Below are 25,797 nucleotides of genomic sequence, written 5' to 3'. Positions count from 1 at the left end.
GTGGCACGCTCTAATATCTGACTCCAATTGTGAGCTAATCGCCTCTCCCTCCTTCTTTACTGTTCGGTCCCTAACCCCCAGCAATTCTAGTTTAAACTCTCCCCAATAGCAAACCTCTCCGTCAGGATATTGATCCTTCTGGGAATCAAGTGCATCCCGTCTTTTTTGTACACAACACGCCTGTCATAAACGAGGCCCCAATGATTCAGCAATCAGAATCCCTGCCCCCTGCTCCAATCCCTCAGCCACGAATTTATCCTCCACCTCACTCTATTCCTGTACTTACTGTCGCTTGGCACAGAAGCTCGAGACGACTGCCTTTGAGGTCCTGCTTCTCAACTTCCATCTTATCTCCCTGTAGTCTAATTTCAAGGCCTCCTCCCTTTTCGTACCTATGTTGCAGGTAACACGACCTCTGGCCGTTCAACTTCCAACTTCGGGATATCGTGGACGCGATCAGAATTATCTCGGACTCTGGCCCCTGGGAGGCAAACTGCCATCCGTGTTTCTTTACTTCGTCCACATAATTGCCTGTCTGACCTCCTAGCTACAGAGTACCCTATTACTGCTGCCTTCTTCCTTTGCTTATCTTTCTGAGGCACAGGACCAGACTCTGCCAGAGGCGCGGCTACTGTTGCTTTCCCCAGGTAGGCCGTACACCTCCCTCCCCCCAGTTTCTTTCTCGCGCTAATAGTTACCGAGGTAAGACGGCTCCGTTGAGTCGTACATTCAGTGAAACGGTTTGGAAAGAACTCAGCGGGGTCTCACAAGTATGCAGAACGGGGAGTCCCATCCTCCGAGACGGGACTATTCTTCCCGCGGGGTTCGTGGCGTTTCCTGGCGCCTGTTGAGAACAGCTTTACGGATCAGAGTGGCCAACTGCCCGCTTACGGCGTCTGTGTCACTGGGACTCAGTCGCTGCCTTCTGGAAGAGGGTTTAGTGGAGGAAATGGAAAATACGGAGCCACTTGTTTTCCAGGAAGCTGCCGGAAAAGGAAACAGCCGCTTGAAGGGGCATTGTCCCTCCTCCAGACAAGCCGGTGCAAAAGAAAGTCTTGACTGCCGCGGCTTCAGGGAACAACGAGCAAACCTCCCCTTCCCTTTAAAGGGTCAGGGTCATCATTCACCTGGTCTCTCATACGCCGGTGGATGGCCTACCGCAAAGGGACAACGAACTAACATAATCGCCTAGCTAGCGATTGAAGAGAGATCCGAGGCAACTTACAAAGGAACTGGAGGAACTCATCGGGTCAGGGTTTATCTTTGAAGGGAAGTGGACAGTGGACATTTCGCTTCAAGACCCTTAATCTATGCTTGCAAAGAAGACAGATTGTCCCCGAAATATACAGCCCAGTTTCCCACGTTAACATGATGTTATCAAACTAAATAAAGGTATTATTAAATATTGGCATCAGTATTGGTTTATTATTGTGACATGTACCAAAGCAGAGTGAAAAACTTGTCTAGGATGCTGCTTAGAGAGATGAAATCATTACACAATGCAATAAGGTAGCGTAAAATAATTACAATGCAGAATAAAGTGCAACAGCTACAGACAAAGTGCAGTGCGAGTAAACAATGAAGTGCAAATAATATCCAGGTAGATTGTAAAGCCAGAATTCCATCTGTGTTGCCCTTAAGGCATTTGTTTAGTTTATTACATTTTCGCTTCATTAATTCTTTTGTAATTATTTTCTTGTTAAAGTTAAGGTTGTTGAAAGTAAATTAATTGTCTGTGACGTATGGCGGCATGCGATGACGTCACACCCGGTTTCGCTGCGTCTTCTAGGAAAATATCGGTGTAAAATATCTGCACTTTAATGAGATTTCAATGTAATATAGTTTGTTGTAGTTTTACTTTTACAAGTATTTATGATGTAAATGTGATGCCAAGAAGGAAACAACTACTGTAGATATTTTGTATTGTTTTATCAACAGTTTTCACCATACGTTAATGTGGAAGAGTGAACAGTAAACGGTTAATCTTACTGCGACAGTGCCTTAATTGACCACGGTTTACCTCGGTGTTTAGTTCAGAGTCCCTACACCTGTACGAGAACACTACACCGAGGTGTAGTGAGGTCCGGACAAGAGTCTCACAACAGTGGACAGAAGCTGCCCTTGGGCCCGGAGGTACATAATTCAATGGCTTTTGTATTTCTGCCCTTTGGGAGAGAAAAGAAGAGAGAATGTCCGGGGTGGGTGGGGTCTTTCATTATGGCTTACTGAGGCTGGTTTCCGTGGTATGCTGAGCTCTGTTCACAATTCTCTGTAGTTTCTCCTGGCTCTGGTTATAGCGTCCGCCATAGACCTGTTCGGCGTTAGGTAAATTGCAGCGGGTGTAGGTTGTCCAGAAATCTGGAGTGGACACGTGCCATGAAGAGGCTGTCGGAGCTTTTCATGATACCAGATGTCAAAGCCACCGTGCAGTGGTCTTTAGGCACGGCCTTTTGTTTCTCTTAAGTACTGAAATGATAGAGGTCTACTTAAAGTAGGAGGGAACTAGTCCTTAATGCAGGAAGAGGTTATATTTTACTGTCAGTTCATCTGCATAGGATCTAACGTCATGGTCAAGTGCACAATCTGGGCCCAATTCAATCGGTATGAACTAGAAAGAGCTTAAAATAACGTTGCATTGACTTGAGGGCTCGAGTTACAACGGAAGGCTGAGTAGACCAGGACTGTTCTCTGGAATGTTAGAGATTGAAAAGTAAAATGTCAGGCATATAAGATCATGTGGAGCGAAGGGAAGCGAAAACACGCCGTCTTTTTTCCAGGTATAGGACGCTAAGAAGAAGAGGACAAAGGTTTAAGATCAGATGCGAGAGATTTAAGACGAAAATCAGGTGTTGCTTTTTCATGCAAAGGGTGGTGTATATTTGAAAGGAGCTGACAGAAATTAAGGTCGAGGCGCGTACATTAACAACGTTTAAAAGCTATCTAGAAAAACAGAAGGATCGGAGAAGGTTAGCGGTCTACGGGCCAAAACCGGGCAGATGGGACGGACATTGGGCCAAAGGGCCGCTTTGAGAGCTGTGTGAGTCTATGATATCACTGCTGCTTCCGAGAAACAGACAGGAATGTTTCTGGAGATCGAGTCCCAATAAACAAAGATTCAAAACGGGGGACAAAGGACCTTTGTGCAGGAGGTCGTTGTGATCAGGAACTAAAGTCCAAAAACTCTGGAAATATTTAATAATCATAACATAGGAAAAAACACACAGGATCATACTCTTCGGCCCACGATGTATTTTGCCGAACATTGTGACAAATTAAACAAATTCTCGTTTACTTGAACGTGATCCATGTCCTGTCATATTGATATTTTTGTCTAACAGACTCTTAAACGCCTCTGCCATAAACACAAAAAGTTCAGGAGATGCTGAAAATCCAGAGCAACAGACACAAAATACTGGACGAACTCAGCAGGCTAGACAGCATGTGTGAAACGGAATAATGGATAATGAGCCATATTTTGCTCCTCTAACAGGCCCCCTGAGGAACACCACTTGTCACAAACCTCTACCACGAATATCTGTGTGCCTGTGTGTGCTTATACATGCGTTTATGTGTGTATATGATGTGATTTTCGACCAAGATAATAGAACCACTTAGTACAATCAAACACTCAGTATAATTGGTTGATTATTGTACCGAGGAACAGTGAAAAAATCTTTCTTTCATGTCCATTTCAGAGAGATCGTTTCATCACATCAGTACAAGTCCCATTGGTCATTGTCAGCGCACAGCATGCCATCCCCCCCCCCACCCACCCTCCTCAATATTTAACTTCATACCTCTCCCGCTTAACCTGCCTACCAAACTACTCTTTAACTTCAACTTCTGTGGAAATATGCAGAAGGAATCCCGAGTGAAAACGAGCCGCGCTGCCCACTGTGCGGTTTTCAGGCGAGAAGTTAAACTGAAGCTGGTCTATTCATTACCACTCCACTGAAAACAAGAGAAAGTGAGCTCTTTCCGTCCCTGGAGCCAATGTCTATCAATCCAGACCAGACACCATTACGTGGACGGTTTGTGCGAGCTTTATGTGTAAATATTGTTCGGTGTCTTTTCAAAGCTGCAACATCGATTAGAAAAACACTTCGTGGCGTATTCAAAAAGCTTTGGAACGCAGGAGGCGTGAAGCATGTTAGAAACGTCCTCGCCCGCCTCCAACACAACCATCGCCGTATGGAAACATCGCTAAAAGCACTTCACCAAACACTTCTAGATTTAAAATTAACCCCGAGAAGGTAGCCGCCCAGCCAACTGTATGTACTTCTCTGGAGGAAGACTTCCTGTCCTAATTAGGCCTTCATGATAAATCTAACCAGAGTCCTGTCTATAGTCTCACACACCAGAGTTAGCACTATGTAGAGCGCTTCGAGTGTGGTCTGACCAACGCGAGTAAGCGTGTATATTTTTTATGTGTTTGCAAACCGCGTTCCATCTGCGTGTACCTGGCCCCGCGTAAACAGGAAACCCACAGAGCGCCTCTATCTTTTTCCAATACAAGCAAACATTTACTTATAAGCATTACGTTTGATTCTCATCAATTACAAAGGATCTCGCCCCCTCCCTTGCGCCAACATTACAAACCGATGAACACGCGTCTGCGATTAACACCCGGAGTTTAACTCGGTCACGAACAATGAGATGCTGCGCGGTCTTCGTGCTCTCTTACTTTGTGCAAGGTGAGCGACCCGAGTTTCGAGAAGAGAAGAGCTTGGCCGGCTAGTTTAGAGGGAATGCTGATCGTTAATTAACTGAAGGGATTTGGTAGAATAACTAAGTGGATTCTAATACCGGAGGGCATGTATTTAAGTTGAAATGGTGTCGTTTCGAAGGAGATGTGAAGGGCAGATAATAGTGATGCCTGGAATGCGCTGGGGAGGTAATAGAGGCAGACACATTAGAGACTTTTGAAATATGTTTAGATAGGCGCATTGATGCGAGGAAAGTGGACGTTGTGCCGACAGAAGAGATTAGATGGCCACTTGATTATTAATTTAATTGGTTCGGCACAAAATGGCCTGTTACCCTGCTGTGCTGTTCCATATTCTATGTCGATATTTTAACCACCGATACCGATAATCAGAGAAAGTAGAAGGTAGAATTAGGAAGGTAGATTACTCTGGAGAGAAGGATTTCAATGGAGTTTTAAGAAGGGGATTTAGATGCAATTATGAGAGTAGAGCAGCTGGTAATACAATTAACTGTAGAGACTGAGCATGCTGCTCTTTCTGTGTTCCAAAGTCTCAATTGGTAAAAAAGATGGCGTGAGGTTGAAGTCGCTGTGTTATCAGTGAGAGGACCACTCTGTGATCAAATCTTCCTTCTCTCAGTTTCTGTGTCTCAGGCCGCCTTGTTCCAGTCTCCGCCGATTCAGACCGTCCGTGTCGGAGGTCGAGCCGTCCTGAATTGTAGCCGGGACCTCGGTGTGCTTGCTTTTATAAACTGGTATAAACGGAACGATCAAAGGCATCTGCAGTTCGTTTTTACGGTGAGCAGATTCGTGAAAGCGCAGGGGAGGTTCTCGGGGCAGGTAGACGAAAAATCGGCCACTTACTCCCTGGAGATTGAAAACGTCCAGCAAAATGATTCCGGGATCTACTTCTGCGCAGACCAGCTCTATGGCCAGTTCGGCAATGGATCCAAACTAGTGGTCACAGGTAAATCGTCGTAACAAGTTCATACATTTCTGCTGATGCTGGGATTCTTTTCTATAGTCCATCATCCCTACTGGGCATAGACGCAGAAAGCAGCTCGTCAAAGTCTTCTATCCTGGGCCACTTTCAAATTGTCCCAGTGTGTAGCCCATTTTCGAACGACTTTCTTCTCCCAGGGAGCTTCTGTTTGCGTTACTGTAGCACTGAAGTTTTACGGGATGGGGTTACGAACCCCATGCCCAACCCTACCCCTTTTGTAGCTGGGCTTAGAACTGTATATGGCGGCGTTTTGCTAGAGACCAGAAAGTACTTAGAGGGTATAATTAATACATTCACAAATGAGACGGGAATTTGTGATGCTGTTGGAAGTGCGGAGAGTATGTGTGAGCTACAGAGTGATACTGCTGAGGTTAATTCAGTTTAATTAACAGCACGGCATCAGTCTCTTTCAATTACGAGTTAATTTTCACGTCTTTAGAATGAGGGAGGAAATCGGAGCACTGGGAGGAAATCCACGCATTCTCGTACTAACGCCTTACAGGTACCGACGGGGATTGAACCAAAGTCTTACAGTTGGCTCACTGAAAAGTTGCCATAACCGCTACACTACCGTGCCACCCCTAAAGGTGGTCAGAACAATGGCAGCTGTAAGTTAAATCTGAGAAATTTGAGGCGAAGTGTTTTGGAAGCTCGGGAGCAGATATAATGAACAGCAGTAGCAAAGGAGACTTGGAGACAAGTTGGTGAAGTAAACGTAACAAATTCTTGTCTTCAGTTGCCGCGGAATAGAATCTAAGAGCAAGGAAATGGGTATATTCAAACTGTGTAACACATTAATCAAACCAAAATTTGAGTCGTCTGTTAAAATTGGAGCCAAGACGTTAATTGGAGCAAGGGCGCGATTGCACTGGAGAGGATGCAGAGAGGATTTACCAGTTTTGCGTCCTCGAAGTTCTCGAATATTTAATGCTCGTCATAAAAGGCTCAGTACGGATCTTTACGATCCGACAAGAGAGATCTTTAATTAAGTGTGTAGGCTACCAATGCGGGAAGGAATGCTACTTAACCATATCTAAGTGAATGAAGTTTGTGATAAGTCCATAAATTATCTCAGCAGTTTCATTGCAGATATATTTTCCCTTTCGTACCCATTCTCCTGCATTCTCCACGTAACCTTTGACACCCTTACTAATTAAGATCCTATCAACCTAAGCTTTAAAAATTGGCCTGCATAGCCCGCTGTGGCAATGAATTCCTCAAATTTACTACCTTCTGGCTCGTCAGTTTGAAGAAGTGTCAGCTGGGGAGCGGTTTTGGAATAGTAGCCGTGACTCCACATATTTCAAGTGGGTATGGAGCATAAATGTTCGCATGAACCAGAAATAAACCTCTTAGACTGGGCAAATCCATGTTCGTTAATATTAGACAGGAGCTGGATAGAGTTCAATGGGAACACCCGCTTGCCGGTAAGTCCCTATGTGTATGGAAGAAATAGGAAGAACTCAGGGCCAACATGCTCCTGTAAGGGTAAAAGGAAGATGTCATAATCTCAGAGAATTATGTACGACAAGGTTTTTGAGGATGGATGAAAAAGAAAAAATGAAACGCATGGCATGTATAGAAAGTTAAAGATGATTGAAGCCCTACCTGGTATCAAAACATAAGACAATACTTTAAAGGCAGATTAAGTAAAGTCACAAATATCAATGGCAAGCAGATAAGAGTTTATCTGCTAGCCACCTAAAAGTGTATTAAGGGTGAAAGATCATCCAAGGAAATATTAGAGCCTATTACAAGCAACGGACGAATCGGTCTTTGGACCTAGAAGGTATTGTAATGGCCCTCTATGAGTACGCTTCATCAGAATTCACAAAGGTCGCGCTCCTTGTAGATGGAGGCATCAGTGAAGGGAAAGGTGAACTTTTGATGTAAATCTCAAAAAATGAAGAACAAGTGTTTGAAGCCATAGTGGTTTTAAAAGTCAAAAATCACCGGATCTATCCTAGGCTTTTGTGGCAAGCAAAGTGTGAGATTACTGGGTCTTTAAGTGAGGTATTGTAAATATTCGCTGTGTACATGTGAGTTTCCTGGAAGGTGTCAGTTCGAGTACCAGGGAAAAGGCTGGCAAAAATAGACCTATGAGTGGTAGGGATCTTAAAAGACTGAACTTTGAGGGACAGGATGAATAATATCTTGGTGTGACAAGGTCTTATCAGAGACAGCCAAGCTGGCTGTGTCAATAGCTGATCATGTCTGAGAAACAGTGCAATCAATGTATGTCTTACATGCAGTTCAGTGAACCCTCTGACAAGGTCCCACATAGACATGGACTAGGGCAATTTGGCAAACAATTCCACATTAGACTGGCAACAAGGGCAAGGGAAGGTTGGATGCCTGTTACTAGCGATGTTGTCCAAGAATAGATGGTTTAACCTTGGCTCTTTGAAATATTCTTGAATGGTTTAGATTTTGATATCAGAACCAAGATCAGTAAATTTGTGGAGAATACAAAGAAGGGCGAAAAAGTGGATAGTACGGATAGTGTGATAGTCTTTGTCCAAGGGGTGATACTGAAGTGTTGGTGAAATGCATTATAAATGTTAACCCGGATCAGCGCGAGTGGATGAGTTTTGGGAGGATTAATGAGGAAAGGACATGAGAAACATAGAGGTTGAAGAACAGAAGTACCTTGGATTACAAATCCAGCGACCATTCAAGGCGGCATCGCATGTATATAGTGTGATTATTAAGGCAAATGGATATTGGCCTTTCTTTAGTCAGGTTATTGAATTGAGAGACAGGGAGGTTATAGACACGAAGTAAACAGCAGGAGGCCCTTCCATACATTTGTGGTAGACAAACAAAAGAGCATAAATTTAGTATAAGGTAGAAGATTTAGTATATTTAGCAATTTAGTATAAGGATGAAGGAGCAACCATCATAGAATGGTTGCAGTAGATTTGCTGACAGCATCTAAGAGATGTCTAGATGTGTTCATTGATTACATAGACAGAAGGGTCTTTGCTAAGTGTAGGAAGATTGGGTTAATGTGGATTGGTGCCCACTGGTCGAGATGATGAGCCGTATTGTCTGCTTCCCCGCTCTGGGTCTCTATCACAACGATGTCGTTTCGTTTGCGAGGAGCGGCTGTAAAGTTGCTTTATTTTCCTTGGGGTGGAGAGGGTAAGCTGATAGAAGTGTGAAGCATTAGCTGAGCCTACTCACGGGAAAATGTACAATGACCAATTAACGTACTGACTGGTACGATTTTGGACTGTGCCAGGAAATCGGAGCATCCGGTGGAAACTCACGCTCTCCACGAGGAATGGCGTTTCAGGGTGACAAACTCCTTACAGTGGAAGCCGTGGTTGAACTCCAAACTCCGTCTCCTTGAAGTATAATAGTGTCGCGTTAAACGCTCTGCTGCCGAGGCGCCGGTAAATGTATCGATAAGCCTATATAGAGGAGGGGTGGGAGATTTAGAGAAGGCTTGAAGAAAGAGTTTCTCTCCGAGGGGCGTTGGGATCTCACTCCCTGAGGGGGAGCGATGCAGCTACTCGCTCAGTTTTGGAGGCCAACTATCACAGACAGAGGGCCTTATAAACTAGAATTCGCACAGATATGTAATTCACCGCCAGCACGGGGAAGATGGCCAGAATAGCCTGTGTTTGAAACCGTGATTAAAATTGGCCATCCAAATAATACAGTGTTGTTGTGTTTTCCGCATTCAGCACAGCCTCCCACCATATTCTTGTTAGCGCCGCAAGCGGATCAAATTGCCCGAATGCAACTGGTGACATTGATGTGTTTGGTGAGAGGCTTGCCTTCCCACACCCTGCGCATCCGCTGGAACATATCGGGAAATACCACAGAAGGTCACGTTGATCCCCCGATATTTGATCCGGACGGAGGCTACAGCGTTAGAAGCCGCTTCCAGATCCCGGCGGAAAATTGGCGTAGCGGCGCCGTCTGCACTTGCGCCACTGGACAGCTGGTCAGTGACAGTGTCTCCGCTCAGAAAGGTATCGTAGAAACTAGCGATTCCCATCAGCTTTATGGCGCGAGGCCATTCGGCCCTTTGTGTTTATGCTTAGCATCGAGTTAAATCCCGCTCTCTAGCGCTGTCTCCGTGGCCCCAACGGCTCTACTGCCGCATTCAAACACTGCGTAAATGTGAGCAGAGCTTCTCCCCCTTGCCACCGATCATGGAAACTTTCACCTCTCTCCGAGTGAAACCCTTTCCCTCATTTCCTTTATCATTACTCAAAACTAACTTTTAATGGGCATCTCTTGGTTTGGCCACTCTGCTCAGGGAAATTGTCAGAATCAGAATCAGATTTATTATCATTGACTTTTTATTCATAATAATTCATTTATATTTCTTCAAACTACAAAGTACATTCATTATCAAAGTATGTATATGTCACGATATATGGCATTGAGTTCGCGGACATTCACAGTCCCATTACAGCAGAATTTGTGAATAGCTATGAATAACGAAGATTGATATACAAACGAAGTCAAATCACACAAATAATAAATGTTAATAAATAATAATGAGTTGTAGAGTCCTTGAAAGTACTCATCTCTCGACACACGACTCCGATAAATTTTGGATAGATAAGCTTTAATTGTCAAGTGTACATTGAAAAATACAGTGAACTGCGTCTTTTGCGTCAAATCAAATCAGTGAAGGTGTTCTGGGGCAGCCCGTAAGTGCCGCCATGCTTCCGGCGGCAGCATAGCATGCCTGTAACTCACTAACCCAAACCCTATGTCCTGGGAATGTGAGAGCAAACCGGAGCGCTCAGAGGCAACCCACGGGGTTACCGGGAGAATGTACAATCTCTTTACAGACAGCAGCAGGAATTGAGCCACGATCTTTCAGCCGGCACTGTAAGTCGTTTCGCTAACCGATACGTTAACGCACGGACCTATAAATTTCCCCAAAGTCACCTCAGAATTTATTTCATGGGGAAATCCCGTTATAAAACATTCAACTCATCACAAGACACAAGTAGTTCAGGCCCGAAAATGACCTATTCACCGCCGACTCTCTGTCGGTTAACCATTCCCCTCTCCAGGCCAAGACACCGCTTCATAGCGTCGGGCGCGCTTAGCTGTGACAGATCGAACACCTCTGAACATGCGCGACCCTGTCGGTTCCAGTTCGGCTTTACTATCATATTTGCTATAATCTCAAAAGTTAGTAAATTTCAAGCTCAAATCTCCCTGGCCCTGAAAATAGAGGATAATGTAGAAGGGAAGGAATAGACTGATTTTAGAGTGTAAAGGTCGGCACAGCATCATTATACCTGTACTGTGCTGTACAGATTTCCGTTCCGTGATCTATTCATCTCAAAAGCTAGTCGTCATGGCTCTTGCATCTTGTTATTCACCTACACTGCGCTTTCTTTGTAACTGCAATTCACCAGTTTCTCCTTTTGTGCTACTCGGTGTTTTATGTACGATATGATCTGTCTGATGGCAAACTTTTCACCGCATCTCGGTTTGTGTGATAATAATAAACCTGATACTAATTGCTATAATCTTCCAAGATTTATTACATTCCAAATTAGACCCCAGATACAAAGCTTGCAAAGGAAAGTGACCAATCAGATCATTTTCTATAACATACCCTCCGGCTCTTACAGTCCTCAATTTCGTGCAAGTTATTGGCGGAGTCTGGACTTGAGACACACTGTCCCCGATTTCTGACCTTTGTATCCCCTTTCGCCTTGCCGCATAGAAAGGGAAATCATATTTGTTTTGATTCTTTGTTGCCACATAGTTACCAGCAACGCCTTCCTAACTGTGAGGCCGCGGGAATATTTGGTGGAATGCCACATGATCACGCGGAAACGTGCACACTTCACAGAGGGGACATTCCAGAGTTGGATCGAAATCGAGTCCTTAGAGTAACGAGCTACCTTTCCAATGGAATAGAGCGAACATATCCGAGACAGAGCGACAAACCGCGAATGAAGTTGGCCAGCAAGCGAAGGGTAAACGGAGACCACCCTCCCCAACCTTGAAAGAAGTGTTGCAGTAAGGACCGTTAACATTATTGGTATTAACCCAGTGTCAGACTAGAGCAGAAGTGGAAGAACATGTAAATACCCCCGGAAGCCCAATTACCAGTATGGGGTTGTTGGGCCAAAAGGCCAGTTCCAGTTACGAGTAGAAAGCCATTTGGATAGACTGTTGTAGAGATCTAAGGTCAGTGTTTTCAGAAGGAATCAGAGATTAGAGCATAAAACCACAAGAAGTTGTATTATTCAGCTCATCGAGTCTGCTCCGCTATTCCATCGTCGATGCTTCACTATCGCCCTCAAACGAATTCTGCTGCCTTTCCTCGAAACCTCTGACACTCTTGCTAATCGAGAAAGCATCAACCTCTTCTTCACATGTATCAATTGTAAACTCAGCTAGCTCCATCATGGCCTACAGTATCCTCAGTATCCAGGACACTTTCAAAACGCCATGCTTTAAAAAGGGCCATCTATCATTATGGTCCCCATCATCCAGGACATGCCCTCTACGCATTGCTTCTCTCAAGATCGAACTCTAAGAGTCTGAAAAAACACACTCAAAGTTTTAGGATCAGCTTCTTTCCCTCCGCCATCAGATATCTGAATGGAAAATTAGCCCATGAACACTACCTCACGATATTCCCTCTCTGTTTGCCCTACTTATTTAAATTGCAGACAGACTGACAGCCGGACACATACATATACTTCCTATTGTAATTTATAGTTTTGATTATTGTGCATTGCAATGTACTGCTACAGCAAAACAGCAAGTCTCATGACAAATACCTGATTCTGATAATATCTTGAATTTATGTACAATGTGTTGAGTAATTAGGACACACAGGCCAACAAATGCAGCTTGGAACTGATGCTAAATTACTTTCAATTGAAAGTCGATTCTATGTCCTTCAGACAGACTGCAGCTCCAGCTCTGTCATGTGCTTTCGATTGGCCTGGCGGCGACCCTCGTGTTCCTTGCTGTAGGGGCGACCACTGTGGCCATTAGGAAGAATCGGAAGGAACGCAAACCAGGTACGGTGCTGGCCTTAACCCAATCATGACCTGAACTTCTCACCAAACGGTGAATAATCCCTTTGAAGAAAAGCTCACTTTTAAACATTTCTTTCAATCAGTAAAAGGAGAAACGGCAGACAAAAGCGCCACCACCCGGCGAAAGGATCGAGAACGTGATGTAAGTGCACACAATTTCAAGTACACCTGTAAACCGGCTCGTTAATGCGATACTCTGGCGTTTTCTGGCACACTATTCTGTAGCGCTTACTGAGGCTGGATTAAAAAAACAAACAACCGTGGCAGTGATGTGACGAAACCGACTTGTTAATCAGGGAGGTTAGAGGAGAATGGGCAAACTGGTTCAAGCTGACAGGAAGGTGAAAGCAACTTAAATCATCACGTGTTACGACAGTGGTGTCAGAAGAGCATCTCTGAGCGCACAGTGCGTCGGACCTTGAAGTGAATGGGCTACAATGGCAGAATACCACACTGTGTTCCACTCCTGTACCCAGTAATGCCATTTACAAGCAGGTAATTGCTTTGCGCTTAGAATAGTACAACACGAGAACAGGTCTTTCAGCCTACGATGTTCCATTGAGCTAATTGAATTAGTGATCAAATACACAGCTACACTAAATACTTCCGCTTGAAGAATGTCCATATTCTTCAATTTCCAGCACATCTATGTGCCGATCGTAAAGTATGCAGAACCGCTCTATGGCATTTTCCTCCACCAACACCTTGGTCAGCGAATTCCGGGCTCCTACCCTTCTCTGTGTTAAAAATGGACCCGCTCATCTCCTTTGGACATACCCCAATTTATCATAAACGCATGCCACGTTTCAACAATGTGGAAAAGCGATACTGGCTATCTTTCTTATCTGTGTCTCTCATAGTATGGAAATCTCTGACAAATAGCCCCTCAGTCTCAGAAGTTCCAGAGAAAACACGTTTGCTCAAGTTCAAGTTCAAGTTCAGTTTCTTGTCATTCAGCTGTACATATTTATATCGCCAAACGAAACAACGTTCCTCTGGACCAAGTTGGGCAACACAGTACATATAACTTACACACCATACATTAAGTAATAAAACCATAATAACCTCAAATATGTTAACAAATAATACAATGCCTGCGGCACAAGTTAAAAGTAAACAGTATAACGCCAATGACACGTCATCCGTGCAGAGACATGGGTGATGGCAGGGAGTTTACTAGTCTTATGGCCTGTGGGATGAAGCTGTTTCCTACCCTAAACGTTCTTGTTTTAATACTCCGGTACCACCTTCCTGATGGTAGGGGATAAGAAAGATTGTTGGAGGAATGGGAGGGATTACTGCCAATGTAAGAATTCGTATGAAAGGCCAAACTCTCCTTACAGCAGATGCTCTCAATTCCAACCAGCATCCCAACAAACTTCTTCAACACTTTTTCCAAAGCCTCAACATCCTTCGTATAATGGAGTCGACCAAAATTGAATTCAGAGATAAATGAACTGAACTCCAAAATCCCTCTGTATGGCACTGGTGTTAAGGGTCTTGTCATTAATAGTGTACCATTCTTTTATAATGGAACATTTCTCACTTGGTGGGATTAAAGTCTGTCATTCACCCGTATCTGCAACTGATCTTTATCCTTTGGTCGCCTTCTACACTCTCCACAACTTTAGTATCATCTGTAAACTTACTAACCAACTCATTTACATTTTAATCCAGGTCATTTATACATATCACACATATATCACCTGTGGCAGAGATCCCAGTACAGATCCTTGCGGGACACAGCCCCCGCCGCCCAGCTGGAATAATTCCCTTCGACCGGTAGCCTCTGTCTTATATGGGAAAGCCTGTTCTGAATCCAAACGACTAATTCACCATAGAAACCATGCATTTGTTCATAACTCGGATCGTTAAGAAGTATGTCCAGTAACGTTCTTCCCACTAACGGGAGACTCACCGGTCTAAAATTCTCAAGATTATCCCTATTTCCTTTCAAAAATATTGGAACATTAGCTACTTACTAGTTCTCAGAGACCTCGCCTGTGGCTAGAGGCCACCGAGATATTGGTGAAGCCTCCAGCAATCTCATCTGTTGCTCCTTTCAATACTTAAAGCTCTTTAAGAGACCCAGTACTGCCTCATTCTTTATCTCATAATGCAAAAACAAATTCGTACCCTCCACACTGATCTCGCCACCTTCCACATCTTTCTCTTTGATGTTAAGCACTGAACCACATTCTTCACATCCATGCACATGTTCCCTCATTGATCATTCAGTTGTCCTACCCGCTGCTAATTATCATCTTGCTCTTGATGTATGAATAGAACGTCCTGGGATTCTCTTTAATCCTACTTGCCAATGACTATTCGTGGTCCTTTCTGCCTTTCCTAACCGCTTCGAGTTAGTTTCCAGCTTCTTATAATTCTTAAGGGCTCTGTTTGATTTTTTAGCTCAGCAAACATTTTATTTTTTTTACGAAAAGATTCCCTTTCCTTCCGGACCGGATTCACTGTCTGTCTCGATACCTGCGCCAAAACAGCTGTTCCCAATTGACGCTGTCCAGTTTCTGTCTAATATTCGCACATTTACCCTGTTCGAATGCAATGGTATTTATAATATTCTTATTTACGGCTGTCTGAAAAACTATGGAGTTGTGATCACTGTTCCCTAAAAGTTTTTCAAGTGAACATGTGGCCAGGTTCATTATCAAACTCCAGTTCAATTTTGCCCCATCTTCTTGTTGGCATATCTGCAGATCGATATAGAAACTATTTAGGATTCAGCAAACAAATGTTGCACTATATAAATCTCTGACTTTAAGAAGATCCCACTCTGTTAGGAAAGTTGAAGTCACCCACAACAACCCTGTAGTTATCATACCTTTGTGTAGGATTCACTGTTCTAAAATACATTCCAGATACGGCAAAAGACAGAACGTAACACCAAACTATAAGTTCATGTGACCCGTAGCTGGTCCCTCCCGGTTGGCGGGGTGTCTTTAAACGAGGAGCGGTCGGGTGTCTAGCTCCGCAGCAGTGAACATTGACAATGTTGGCGTTAGTCCGCAACAACAGAGTGCAGACATTTTGAGAAGTCGTGGAGTTGCGGAAGAAGAGAAAGAATACAACAGGGAATGGAATTAGAGAGGTAATTTGAGGAGATTTCAGTTGCAGGGAAACAGCTTAAAAAAGGAGTTACAGATCGATGAGGAGATAGAGGTTGTGTGCTGCATTGATAAAGGGGTTTAGGATTTGGACGAATTACACAGATCGAAGAAGGGTCAGATGGGTTACACAGGTAGACGGTTTCGGGGCTGGAGGGGGTCACACGGAGTGGTATAGTGGCGGGAGCGGTTACGCAAATAGGCCGCTGTGTAGGTGCTTAAGCAGTGCAGAGTCTGAAGGGATTTACATATAGTAGATAGGGAAGGGCGTTAGTGCTGGTGGCGTTAGATGGGAAGGGGGACAGGGAAGATGTTATGCCGAACGATACTGCATTTAAGGGACAACAGGACGTCCATGGGCCTTAAAATATTATGGATGTATTAGGTCCAGGGCTGGACAAGATTACACAGAGCACGGACTGAAGAATAATATTTAAATCGGAAGGACATTACAGGTGCAGATTCAGGGATTGGACAAGAGGGTCCTACGTTTTGTTGTTGGCTGTAAAGGGAAATTAAAGGTGAATGAAAATCTTTGCTCCATACTATCACATCCCTCTGATTTGGAATTAACGCGTGATTCAATTTCCTCATACACACAGCCTGGCGAGGAATAGTGCAGGGTGGGGAGTGATACAGTAACCAATCTCATGCCATTCCCTTACAGATCTACGCCCAGCTGGCGATTGATACTAACTGATCTGGAAAGGCAGAGTGAATATTATCTTCCGTGAACAACGACAGATTTAGACCTTGTTTTGTATGTGCGGAGCAAGACCTGCAACGGAGTAGTATGATTAAATGTTTTTAAAGAGTCGTTTTAGTAACGGCACACACTGAGCAACTTACAGTGCGGGTGAGAGAAACCGGATTCACCGAGGCGAAAACGTGCACACTCGAAAGAAAGCCCACGCGCAGGAGGCCCAATTGATTCACGGCGCCATCGATCGGCCGCATGAGCACTTGTCATATACCCGGATGTCTCCATCCAAAGCCTCACTCGGAACTCCCTCAGTCTCAGACCAATTGGTAATAATGAACAACGGTTAATCTGCAGACCCATCCGTGATTATGTACAGCTTGCTACGATTAAAACTGACCCTTGTTCTAACTACTGCTTTAATAAATTAAAATTTGGCATGAAATTTAGATTTTTTTCTTGGTCATCTAAGCGCCGAATTGGTGGTGAGCCGCTTGTATGTAATGGTTCAAAGGTTGATTGCGCAATCTCCGCTGGAGACAGGGATCCCAAATTCTCACTCCAGATCATGAAACGTTCCCACTAAAGGTACAGAAAGAAATCCTTACTGACAGGAGGTCAAGAAGATTAGAGAGTTAAATGCCTGGCTCAAGCATTGGCGTGGGAGAAGTAGGTTTGAATTCATGGAAAATTGGCACCACTAATCGGGAAGGAATCCGACGGGCTCCACGTGAACCGTGATGGGATATGGATTCTGAGCGAAACGCATAACTAGGGCTGTTGATAGGGCTTGAAACAAATAGTAGGGGTGGGTTCAACAGATTGGAGAAGTATGGGTAAAGTAAAAAGGAAAGATTTGGATAAAGAAAAAGCAAAAAACAAAAAGGAGAAAAGTAGTAGTGGAGTGAAGGAAACTCAAATGGAAAAGAGTAAAAGACTACAAGATTTTAAATGCACAATGAGTGTAAAGGCAATTTATTTAAATGCCGATACTATTTGTAACAAGATCAGTAAACATGTAGTCCAAATCGGTACAACGCAGTATGATTTAGTGACCATCACAGAAACGTAGTTGCAAGCTGGGGAAGATTGGGAATTAAATATCCAGGGATATCAGGTAATACAGAAGGATTGGCAGGAAGGTAAGGGAGATGAGGTAGCGTTATTAATTAGAGATGAGAGAGAGAGAGACGATGTAAGATCTGAGGAGGAAAAAGTTGAATCCATCTGGGCAGAGATTAGGAACAGTAGTGAAAAAAAAGTCTCTGGTGGGAGTTGTCTATCGGCCGCTGAATAATAACATTACGGTGGCACAGGCAATAAACAAAGAAATATCTGAGGCATGTAAGAATGGAACCGCAGTTATAATGGGGGACTTTTAACTTGCACATAGATTGGGTGAAATAAGCTGCTAGACGGTGTCTTGAGGAGAACTTCGTAGAGTGACACGTGACAGCTTTCTTGAACAGCATGTTACCGAACCTACAAGGGAACGTCCTATCTTACATCCGGTTCTGTGCAAGGAGCCAGGTAAAACTAGTGATCCTGTAGTTAAGGATCCTCTTGGAAAGACTGATCACAGTGTGATTGTGTTTGTCATAGAAATGGAGAGTGCAATAGTTTGATCTGCAACCAGTGTATTATGCCTAAACAATGGAGAATACAATGGGATGAGGGAGGGTTTGGTTAGTGTAGACTGGGAACACAGGCTATATGGTGAGACGGTTGAGGAACAGTGGAAGATCTTCAAAGGAAGTTTTCACGGTACTCAACAAATGTATGTTCTAGTTAAAGGCAAGGACAATAAGGGTGGGGAGAGCCTTGGATGAGTAAGAAAATAAAAGAAGGCATTAGACTAAATATTCGTGTGTACAATGTCGCATAGAGTAATGGGAAACAGGAAGATAGGGAAAACTTTAACTTTAGGGAAAACAGCAAAGAACCACTAAGCGGGCAATAAAGGAAGGGAAGCCAGACAATGAAAATAAACCAACACAAAATATAAAAACGGATCGCGAAACTTTTATAATTATACAAACCGGAAAAGGATGGTTAAGGTGAACGTGGGTCCCTTGGGAGTCGAGAATGGGGAATTGATATTGGGTAATGAGGAAATGGCTGAGGCTTTGAATGACTATTTTGTGTCAGTTTTCACAGTGGAGGACATGTCTAATATGCCAAGAGAGATGAGATGGATGCGATGGGAGGTGAGGACATCGATACAATAACTATCACTAAAGAGGTAGTGCTGAGCAAACTTGCAGGTCTAAAGATAGACATGTCCCCTGGTTCTGATGGAATGCATCACAGGATACTGAAAGAAATGGCAGGGGTTATAGTTGAAGGCTTGGTCATATGTTAGCAAAGTTTTCTGGACTCTGGCAGGTGCCGACGGATTTGGTGAAGGCGAATATCACGCCACCATTCAAAGGGAATGTAGGCTAAAGGCAGGTAACTATAGGCCAGTTTGTTTAACAACTGTAGTTGAGAAAATGCTTGAAGCTATCGTTAAAGAAGAAATAACGAAGCATCTGGAAAGACCATATAACCATATAACCATATAACAATCACAGCACGGAAACAGGCCATTCCGGCCCTCCTAGTCCGTGCCGAACTCTTAATCTCACCTAGTCCCACCTACCCGCACTCAGCCCATAACCCTCCACTCCTTTACTGTCCATATACCTATCCAATTTTACCTTAAATGACACAACTGAACTGGCCGCTACTACTTCTACAGGAAGCTCATTCCACACAGCTATCACTCTCTGAGTAAAGAAATACCCCCTCGTGTTTCCCTTAAACTTTTGCCCCCTAACTCTCAAATCATGTCCTCTCGTTTGAATCTCCCCTACTCTCAATGGAAACAGCCTATTCACGTCAACTCTATCTATCCCTCTCAACATTTTAAATACCTCGATCAAATCCCCCCTCAACCTTCTACGCTCCAATGAATAGAGACCTAACTTGTTCAACCTTTCTCTGTAACTTAAGTGCTGAAACCCAGGTAACATCCTAGTAAAAGACGTAGCATGGATTCAGCAAAGGCAGTTCCTGTTCGACAAATTTACTGGAGATCTTTGAGGATATAACAAGCGCAGTGGATAAAGCGGAACACCTGGATGTTCTTTACTTGAATTTCCAGATAGCTTTAGATAAGGTGCCACATAAAAGACTTATCCATAAAATAAGAATGCTTAGACTTGGGTGTAATGCATTAGCATGGATAGATGATTTGTTAGCCAATAGAATGTAAAGATTTGGGATACATGGGTGTTTCTCTGGTTGCTAATCAGTGGTGAGTGGTGTGCCGCAAGGGTCGGTGCTGGGCCTGTAGCTGTTCACGATATACATTAATGATCTGGAAGAGGGGACCGACTGTTTTGTATCTAAGTTTGCTGATGACACTATATGGATTGGAAAAGCAAATTGTGCAGAAGTAACGGAGAGTCTGCAGAGATATATAGATAGGTTAAGAGAGTGGGCAAGGGTTTAGCAGATGGAGAACAATGTTAGTATATGTGAGGTTATATACTTTAGAAGGAAAAATGGAAGATCAGATTGTTATTTAAACGGTTAAAAGATTGCAGCGTGATGCTCTGCAGCAGAACTTGGGAGTGCTTGTGCATGAATCGCAAAAGGCTGGTTTGCAGGTGCATCCAGTTATCAAGAAGTCAAACGGACTGGAGGTCATTGCTAAAGCTATTGAATTTAAGAGTAGGGAGGCTATGTTTCAGGCTGTATAGGGTACTGGTGAGGCCGCATCTAGAGTATTGTGTGCAGTTCTGGTATATAGCCTCAAGATTCGGGGGAGTAAATTTAGGACGGGTATGAGGAGGAACTACTTTTCCCAGAGTAGTGGATCTGTGGAATTCTCTGCACATTGAAGCAGTGGAGGCTACCTCAGTATGTATATTTAAGACAAGGTTGGACAGAGTTTTGCATGGTAGGAGAATTAAGGGTTATGAAGGAAAGGCAGGACGGTAGAGATGAGTTCATGGTCAGATCTGCCATGATCTTATTGAATGGTGCGGCAGGCTGAACAGGCCAAATGGCCTACTCCTGCTCGTCTTTCTTATGTTCCTATGTTCATTAACATGGCACCTAAATTCCTGAACTGTCTGCGCAGAACTAACGAATCCCCTGTTGCCAGACCGTGCGTCTTCTTCTCTTCCCTTCTGAGTCACGGAGGCAGAGCCAGTGCTAGAGACCCGACTATAGTAACTTTCCTCTGTTCGCAGTACTCGAAGTGCGGTGCTGCCAATAACTTATAAAGCCCCAGAATTACAGCCTTGTTACTATATTCCAGTTTTCTCGGAATGAATGCTAACATTGCATCTGCCTTCCTTACTACCGACTCAACCTGCAAATAACCTTCAGGGATTTCTACAGAAGGACTCCCAGGGCTCTTTGCTCCTCTGATTTTTAAATTTTCTTCCTGTTCAGAAAATAATCTACGCCATTATTCTTTCCACCAAACTGTATGATCATACACTTTCCTGCTCTTCATTCTATCTACAACTTCTTTGTCTAAATCCAGTTCTGTCTATGTCCTGCTGCAGACATCATTCTTGCTCAACACTACCCCTACCTGCAATTGTCTTTGTATTGTCCGTAAACCTGACCACATAGGAATCAGTTCCGAAAACCAAATCGTTGTCATAATGTTTGTAAGGAAGCGGTCCTACCACCGGCCTTTGTGGAACACCACCTGTCTTCGGCAGCTAATCTATCCATGCTGGTATCTTTCCTGTAATACCATTGGTCTTATTAAGCAACCTGGTGTGCGGCACCTTATCAAAGGATTTCAGAAAATCTAAGTAAGTAAAAGCCACTCACTCTCCTTTGTCTGTCTTGCCTGTTATTTCCTCGAAGATTTCCAACAGACTTGCCCGTCAAGATTTCTGCTAAAGGAAACCATGTCGACGTTAGCTTACTGTATCATGTGATTCAAAATACTTTGAAACCTCAGACCTCGTAATGGATTCCAACATCTTCCCAACCACTGAAATCAGGCTTAATAGCCTAGAATGTCCTTTCTTCTGCCTCTGAAAGAGTGGACTGACAGTTACAAATTTCCAGTCCCCCGGAACCATTCCTGAATCTAGTGATCCTTGAAAGCTCATTTCATAGATACCTGCAATAAACCCACCGATTATCACAGCTACCTGACCTATACCTCTGACCACCATGTTACTTGTAAAAATGCCACGCCCTTGTCTCAATTCCTCAGTCTCCACTGCATCTGCCCGCAGTTTGAATGTTTTCGTTGCAGAACTAACACTTTCTCCTTCCTCAAAGAAAGGGATTTCCCTTCCTCCACCATCAATACAGCCCTCACCCGCATCACTTCTATTTCTCGCACGTCTACCCTCACCCATCCACCCGCCACCCCATTAGTGAAAGGGTTCTTCTTGATTTCACCTACCACCTCACCAGTCGCCGCGTCCAGTATGTAACTCTGCATAACGTCGGCGATCTCCAACGGGATCCTACCATCATGCACTTCTCCTGCCGCTACTTTCCACTTTCCGCAGGGATCGCTGCCTACGCGATTGTCTTGTCAATTCCTCCGTCCTCACGGATCCCCATCCTGACACTTATCCTTGCAAGTGGAACAAGTGCTATACCTGCCCCTACACCTCCACCATCAGTAACATTCAGACCCCAAACAGTCCTTGCAGGTGAGGCGGCACTTCACCTGTGTTCCCGGTTTGGCCTCCTGAATATTGGTGAGACCTGACGTAGATTGGGAGATGGCTTCACCGAGCTCCTACACTCCGCCCGCCAGAAAAGGTGGGATCTCCCGGAGGTTACCCATTTTAATACTACTTCATATTCAGTTTCTGACATGTCAGTCTATAACACCCCTACTATCGCGATGAAGCTACATTCAGGTTGGAGGAGCAACTCCTGATATTCCATCTGTGTAACCTCCAACCCGATGCAATGAACATCGATTTCCTGAACTTTCGATAATTACTACCTCCTTTCCTTCACCGTTCCCCATTCTCATTTCCCACTCTCAGCTTAACTCCATACGTGCCCATGACCCCCTTCTGGTACTCCGCCCCCTTCCCTTTTTCGTGGCATTTTGTCCCCTCCTATCAGATTACCCCTTCTCTAGTTCTTTATCTCGTTCGCTGATCGACTTCCCAGCTCTCTACTTCACCCGTCTTCCTCTCCAGGTTCATCTATCACGTAGTAGCTTCTATTTCTTCCTTCTCGAGCCCCACCTCTTACTCTGACCTCATCTTTTTTGTGTAGTCCTGATGAAGGGTCTCTGCTCGAAACACCGATTGTTTACTCTTTTCTATTGACTCTGACTGTCCCGCGGAGTTCTAACAGCATTCAGTGAACGTTACTTATTTCATAATGTTTTCAGCTGCCTCATTTACAACCCTGAGGTGTATCCATCTGGCCCAGATAACTTAACTACCCTCAGACCTTTCAGTTCCCAAGCTTCGTAATAGCAACTACACTCATTTATGACACTCTGAAACATCTGTCCATACTGCTCGTCTCTTCCATAGTGATGACTGATGGAAAACACATTAATTTTGTTTGCTGTTTCTTAGTTCCCCCATGATTACTTATCTAAGTTATGTTCCAGCGGTCCGACATTCACACTCGCCTCTCCTTTACACACACACACACACACACACACACACACACACACACACACACACACACACACACACACACACACACACACACACACACACACACACACACACACACACACACACTCACACACACACACACAAAATAGACGCCGCCCATGATTCAAGCAAAGAGCCTTCCCGCTGAAGTGACTTAGTTACCTCCCACTTTCCCATCAAATGCCTTTATTCTGGGTGTTCAGTGGAGAGGGTAGAAGGTGACGTTGTCAAGTGCTCTGTAGTTGTACTGGTCCATGTGTGTCACGAGAGGGAGGTGAAGAGCTAGATTGGGATTTCCGGTTGCCATATTGGGAGCTGGAAACACCGGATGTCAGCAGGGAACAAAGAACTTTCCAATTACAAACGTAAATAGGCAGTTAACGGAGTGTACTGAATACAGGTTACGGAGTCTGAAAATAACATGCAACAAAATTCTTGCAGAACTAACAACTAGGCTTGCCTTTTTCCCAGTAGGACAATTTCATGCTGTGTAGGAACTTGAACCAGAGCAAGGACTTTGCCTTGCGTCTTCCGCAACAATCATTTAGATCGCGGCTGAGTTTGGAGACCGACAGGATATGGGAAAGCACAAAGGGCTGAAAGAAATTACCGGTAAAACGAGGGCCGAGATGGAGACGATATACGTGATAGGAGCCTCGAGAAACGGTGTCATAAGCGCGGCTGGTCAGATTTCAGGGAGGGAGCATGTTGGAAATAAACGATGCAACAGGTAAATCAACGGAAAGTTTCAGAACAACGCTAAAATATTAAAACGGAGAGGGTGTACTGTCGGTCAGGAAAGACAGAACTGGAGAAAGGCGAACAAATTGTGAATCACAGAGTTCGGTTCAGTGTTTGCATTACTTCTTTCTCCTCGCTAATGCCATTAAGAAGGCCATAGATGGGATAAGCCAGTATTCGCCCGGAGGAGAGGGTGATTGGGAGGCCTCTTTCAGCGGCGTTTGTCTCCATAATATTATTAGCTGAAGTAGACTCATCCAGCCGAATCATAACTTTCCTCAGATGGTGTGTGATCTGCCGATACTTCCAACATTTTCAGTGTTATTTTTGATTTTCCAAAATAAAATCTAGAGCTCCACTGTTGCATTGAGGTCACGGACTGAATATGCATTGCAGGAATTATTCTGCACATTACCGAACAGATGTTGTCCTCAATCTAGCCCCACATCGCTGATGTAAAATACTTTTCTGAGGATGAATAATTGATAGATTCGACAGTAAAAGAGTCAAAAGAGGCTTGTTTCTTCAGCGCATGTATCTCTGGGATGGTGTGGGGGAGTTAGTGAAAAGGGATCAACAATATGCTAGTTTCAAATTTAATCGAAAGGTTCTGTAATTTGACTACAGTTAAAAGCTAAAGCGTCGTGGAGACGCTGCAGACACGTCACAAATGCTCTCTAATGATGAAAGGTTGTATATAAAACATTTGGGAGACATGTTTCAGTATTTGACCACGTTACAACATTTGATCTTCTAATTTGATTTTATATTGTGTCACACCATACAACAACATAACTGGATTATCGTAGAAATAGCTGACACCTTGGTTCTGGAGAATATAAACTTCCATTCTGAATCTCGCCTTTGTAGACTATCTATCGGCATTGTTTCAGGCTGAACTAAAAAAAAGGACAAATTTAATTGATTCATAAATTGTCAATTTAAACGACACAAGTTTTGTTTGTCATCGAGAGGCAAAAGAAATGGAAATTCTCTTGGAATCGACAGAGAACTATAAATCTGCGAACGAGAATCTCTAATCTCTAAGATTAGCACAAAGGAATACTGTCGGTGAAATTTGCAAGAAAGGAAGTGTTAAATTTCTGAGACTACATAATCAAAGGTACATTTAATGTTAAAGAAACATTTAATGTTCAGAAATGTGTACAATATAGATGCTGAAATTCTTTTTCTTCTCGGGTAGTTACGGATGTCGTTGACGTACTAATGTTGTCATGTTCCTAAATGCTATATATATTCCCTCAGATTCGATGACTGTAAATCCCCATCATTCAAGGAAGGCGGCAAAAGAAATTAGTATACAAATTCTAGTTACCCGAACATAAAGGCAGAGACGTGGAAACAGGGAAAAAAAGGACTGGATTTGATAGAGTTTTGGATTTGTCAGAGTGGAACATATTTGGCAAATCTATATTTTGAGTTTGTAGTTTGCAGAAGAGGTAAAGGCGAAACAGTTAACGTGTTTACTTTATGAAAACAGTTAATAAGCTGTCACACAGAATTATTAAAGTTAGTGTGATATATCTGGCATTGACTGAAGATTGATGGGCGGAAATAGCTTATGTTAACATAAGGTGACAAGTATATAAGCGAATTTCCAAGGTACAAAGAAAATGAAATGTAGCGCGGAAAATTGTAATACCCTGCACATCAGTCAACACGAGATAAAGAAATCTTAAATGAACAAAGACTGTTTTCAAGGGTGACAAGGAGTTAATTGTGCACAAATCACTGACCGTTAATGTGTAGGTACAAGGAGCAATTAGGCGGCAAACAACCCGCCGTCTTTCGATACAG

At 43.7% G+C, this 25,797-nt stretch overlaps 1 protein-coding gene across 1 annotated transcript; it reads left to right on the top strand.

Annotated features, from left to right (window-relative positions):
• Positions 1–4,605: 4,605 nt before the first annotated feature.
• On the top strand, positions 4,606–16,950 carry LOC140735137 (Ig heavy chain Mem5-like). Its single transcript, XM_073059927.1, has 6 exons — positions 4,606–4,694; positions 5,346–5,672; positions 9,401–9,691; positions 12,614–12,733; positions 12,835–12,893; positions 16,544–16,950. The coding sequence occupies exons 1-6, from the start codon at positions 4,652–4,654 to the stop codon at positions 16,574–16,576; spliced, it is 873 nt and encodes a 290-aa protein (XP_072916028.1). The 5' UTR covers positions 4,606–4,651; the 3' UTR covers positions 16,577–16,950.
• The last annotated feature ends 8,847 nt before the right edge of the window (positions 16,951–25,797 follow it).

Source organism: Hemitrygon akajei, chromosome 11, assembly GCF_048418815.1.
Source record: "Hemitrygon akajei chromosome 11, sHemAka1.3, whole genome shotgun sequence".
In the NCBI taxonomy this organism is placed as follows: domain Eukaryota; kingdom Metazoa; phylum Chordata; class Chondrichthyes; order Myliobatiformes; family Dasyatidae; genus Hemitrygon; species Hemitrygon akajei.
Note: the sequence above shows the minus strand (reverse complement) of the source record. Positions and strands in the feature narration are given on the sequence as shown.

Excerpts from the sequence above, each read along its gene's own strand:
- LOC140735137 (XM_073059927.1), top strand. The coding sequence starts at position 4,652 with ATGAGATGCTGCGCGGTCTTCGTGCTCTCTTACTTTGTGCAAG. Across the intron at positions 12,734-12,834 it reads TCGGAAGGAACGCAAACCAG|TAAAAGGAGAAACGGCAGAC; the intron begins GTACGGTGCTGG and ends TCTTTCAATCAG. Across the intron at positions 12,894-16,543 it reads GAAAGGATCGAGAACGTGAT|ATCTACGCCCAGCTGGCGAT; the intron begins GTAAGTGCACAC and ends ATTCCCTTACAG.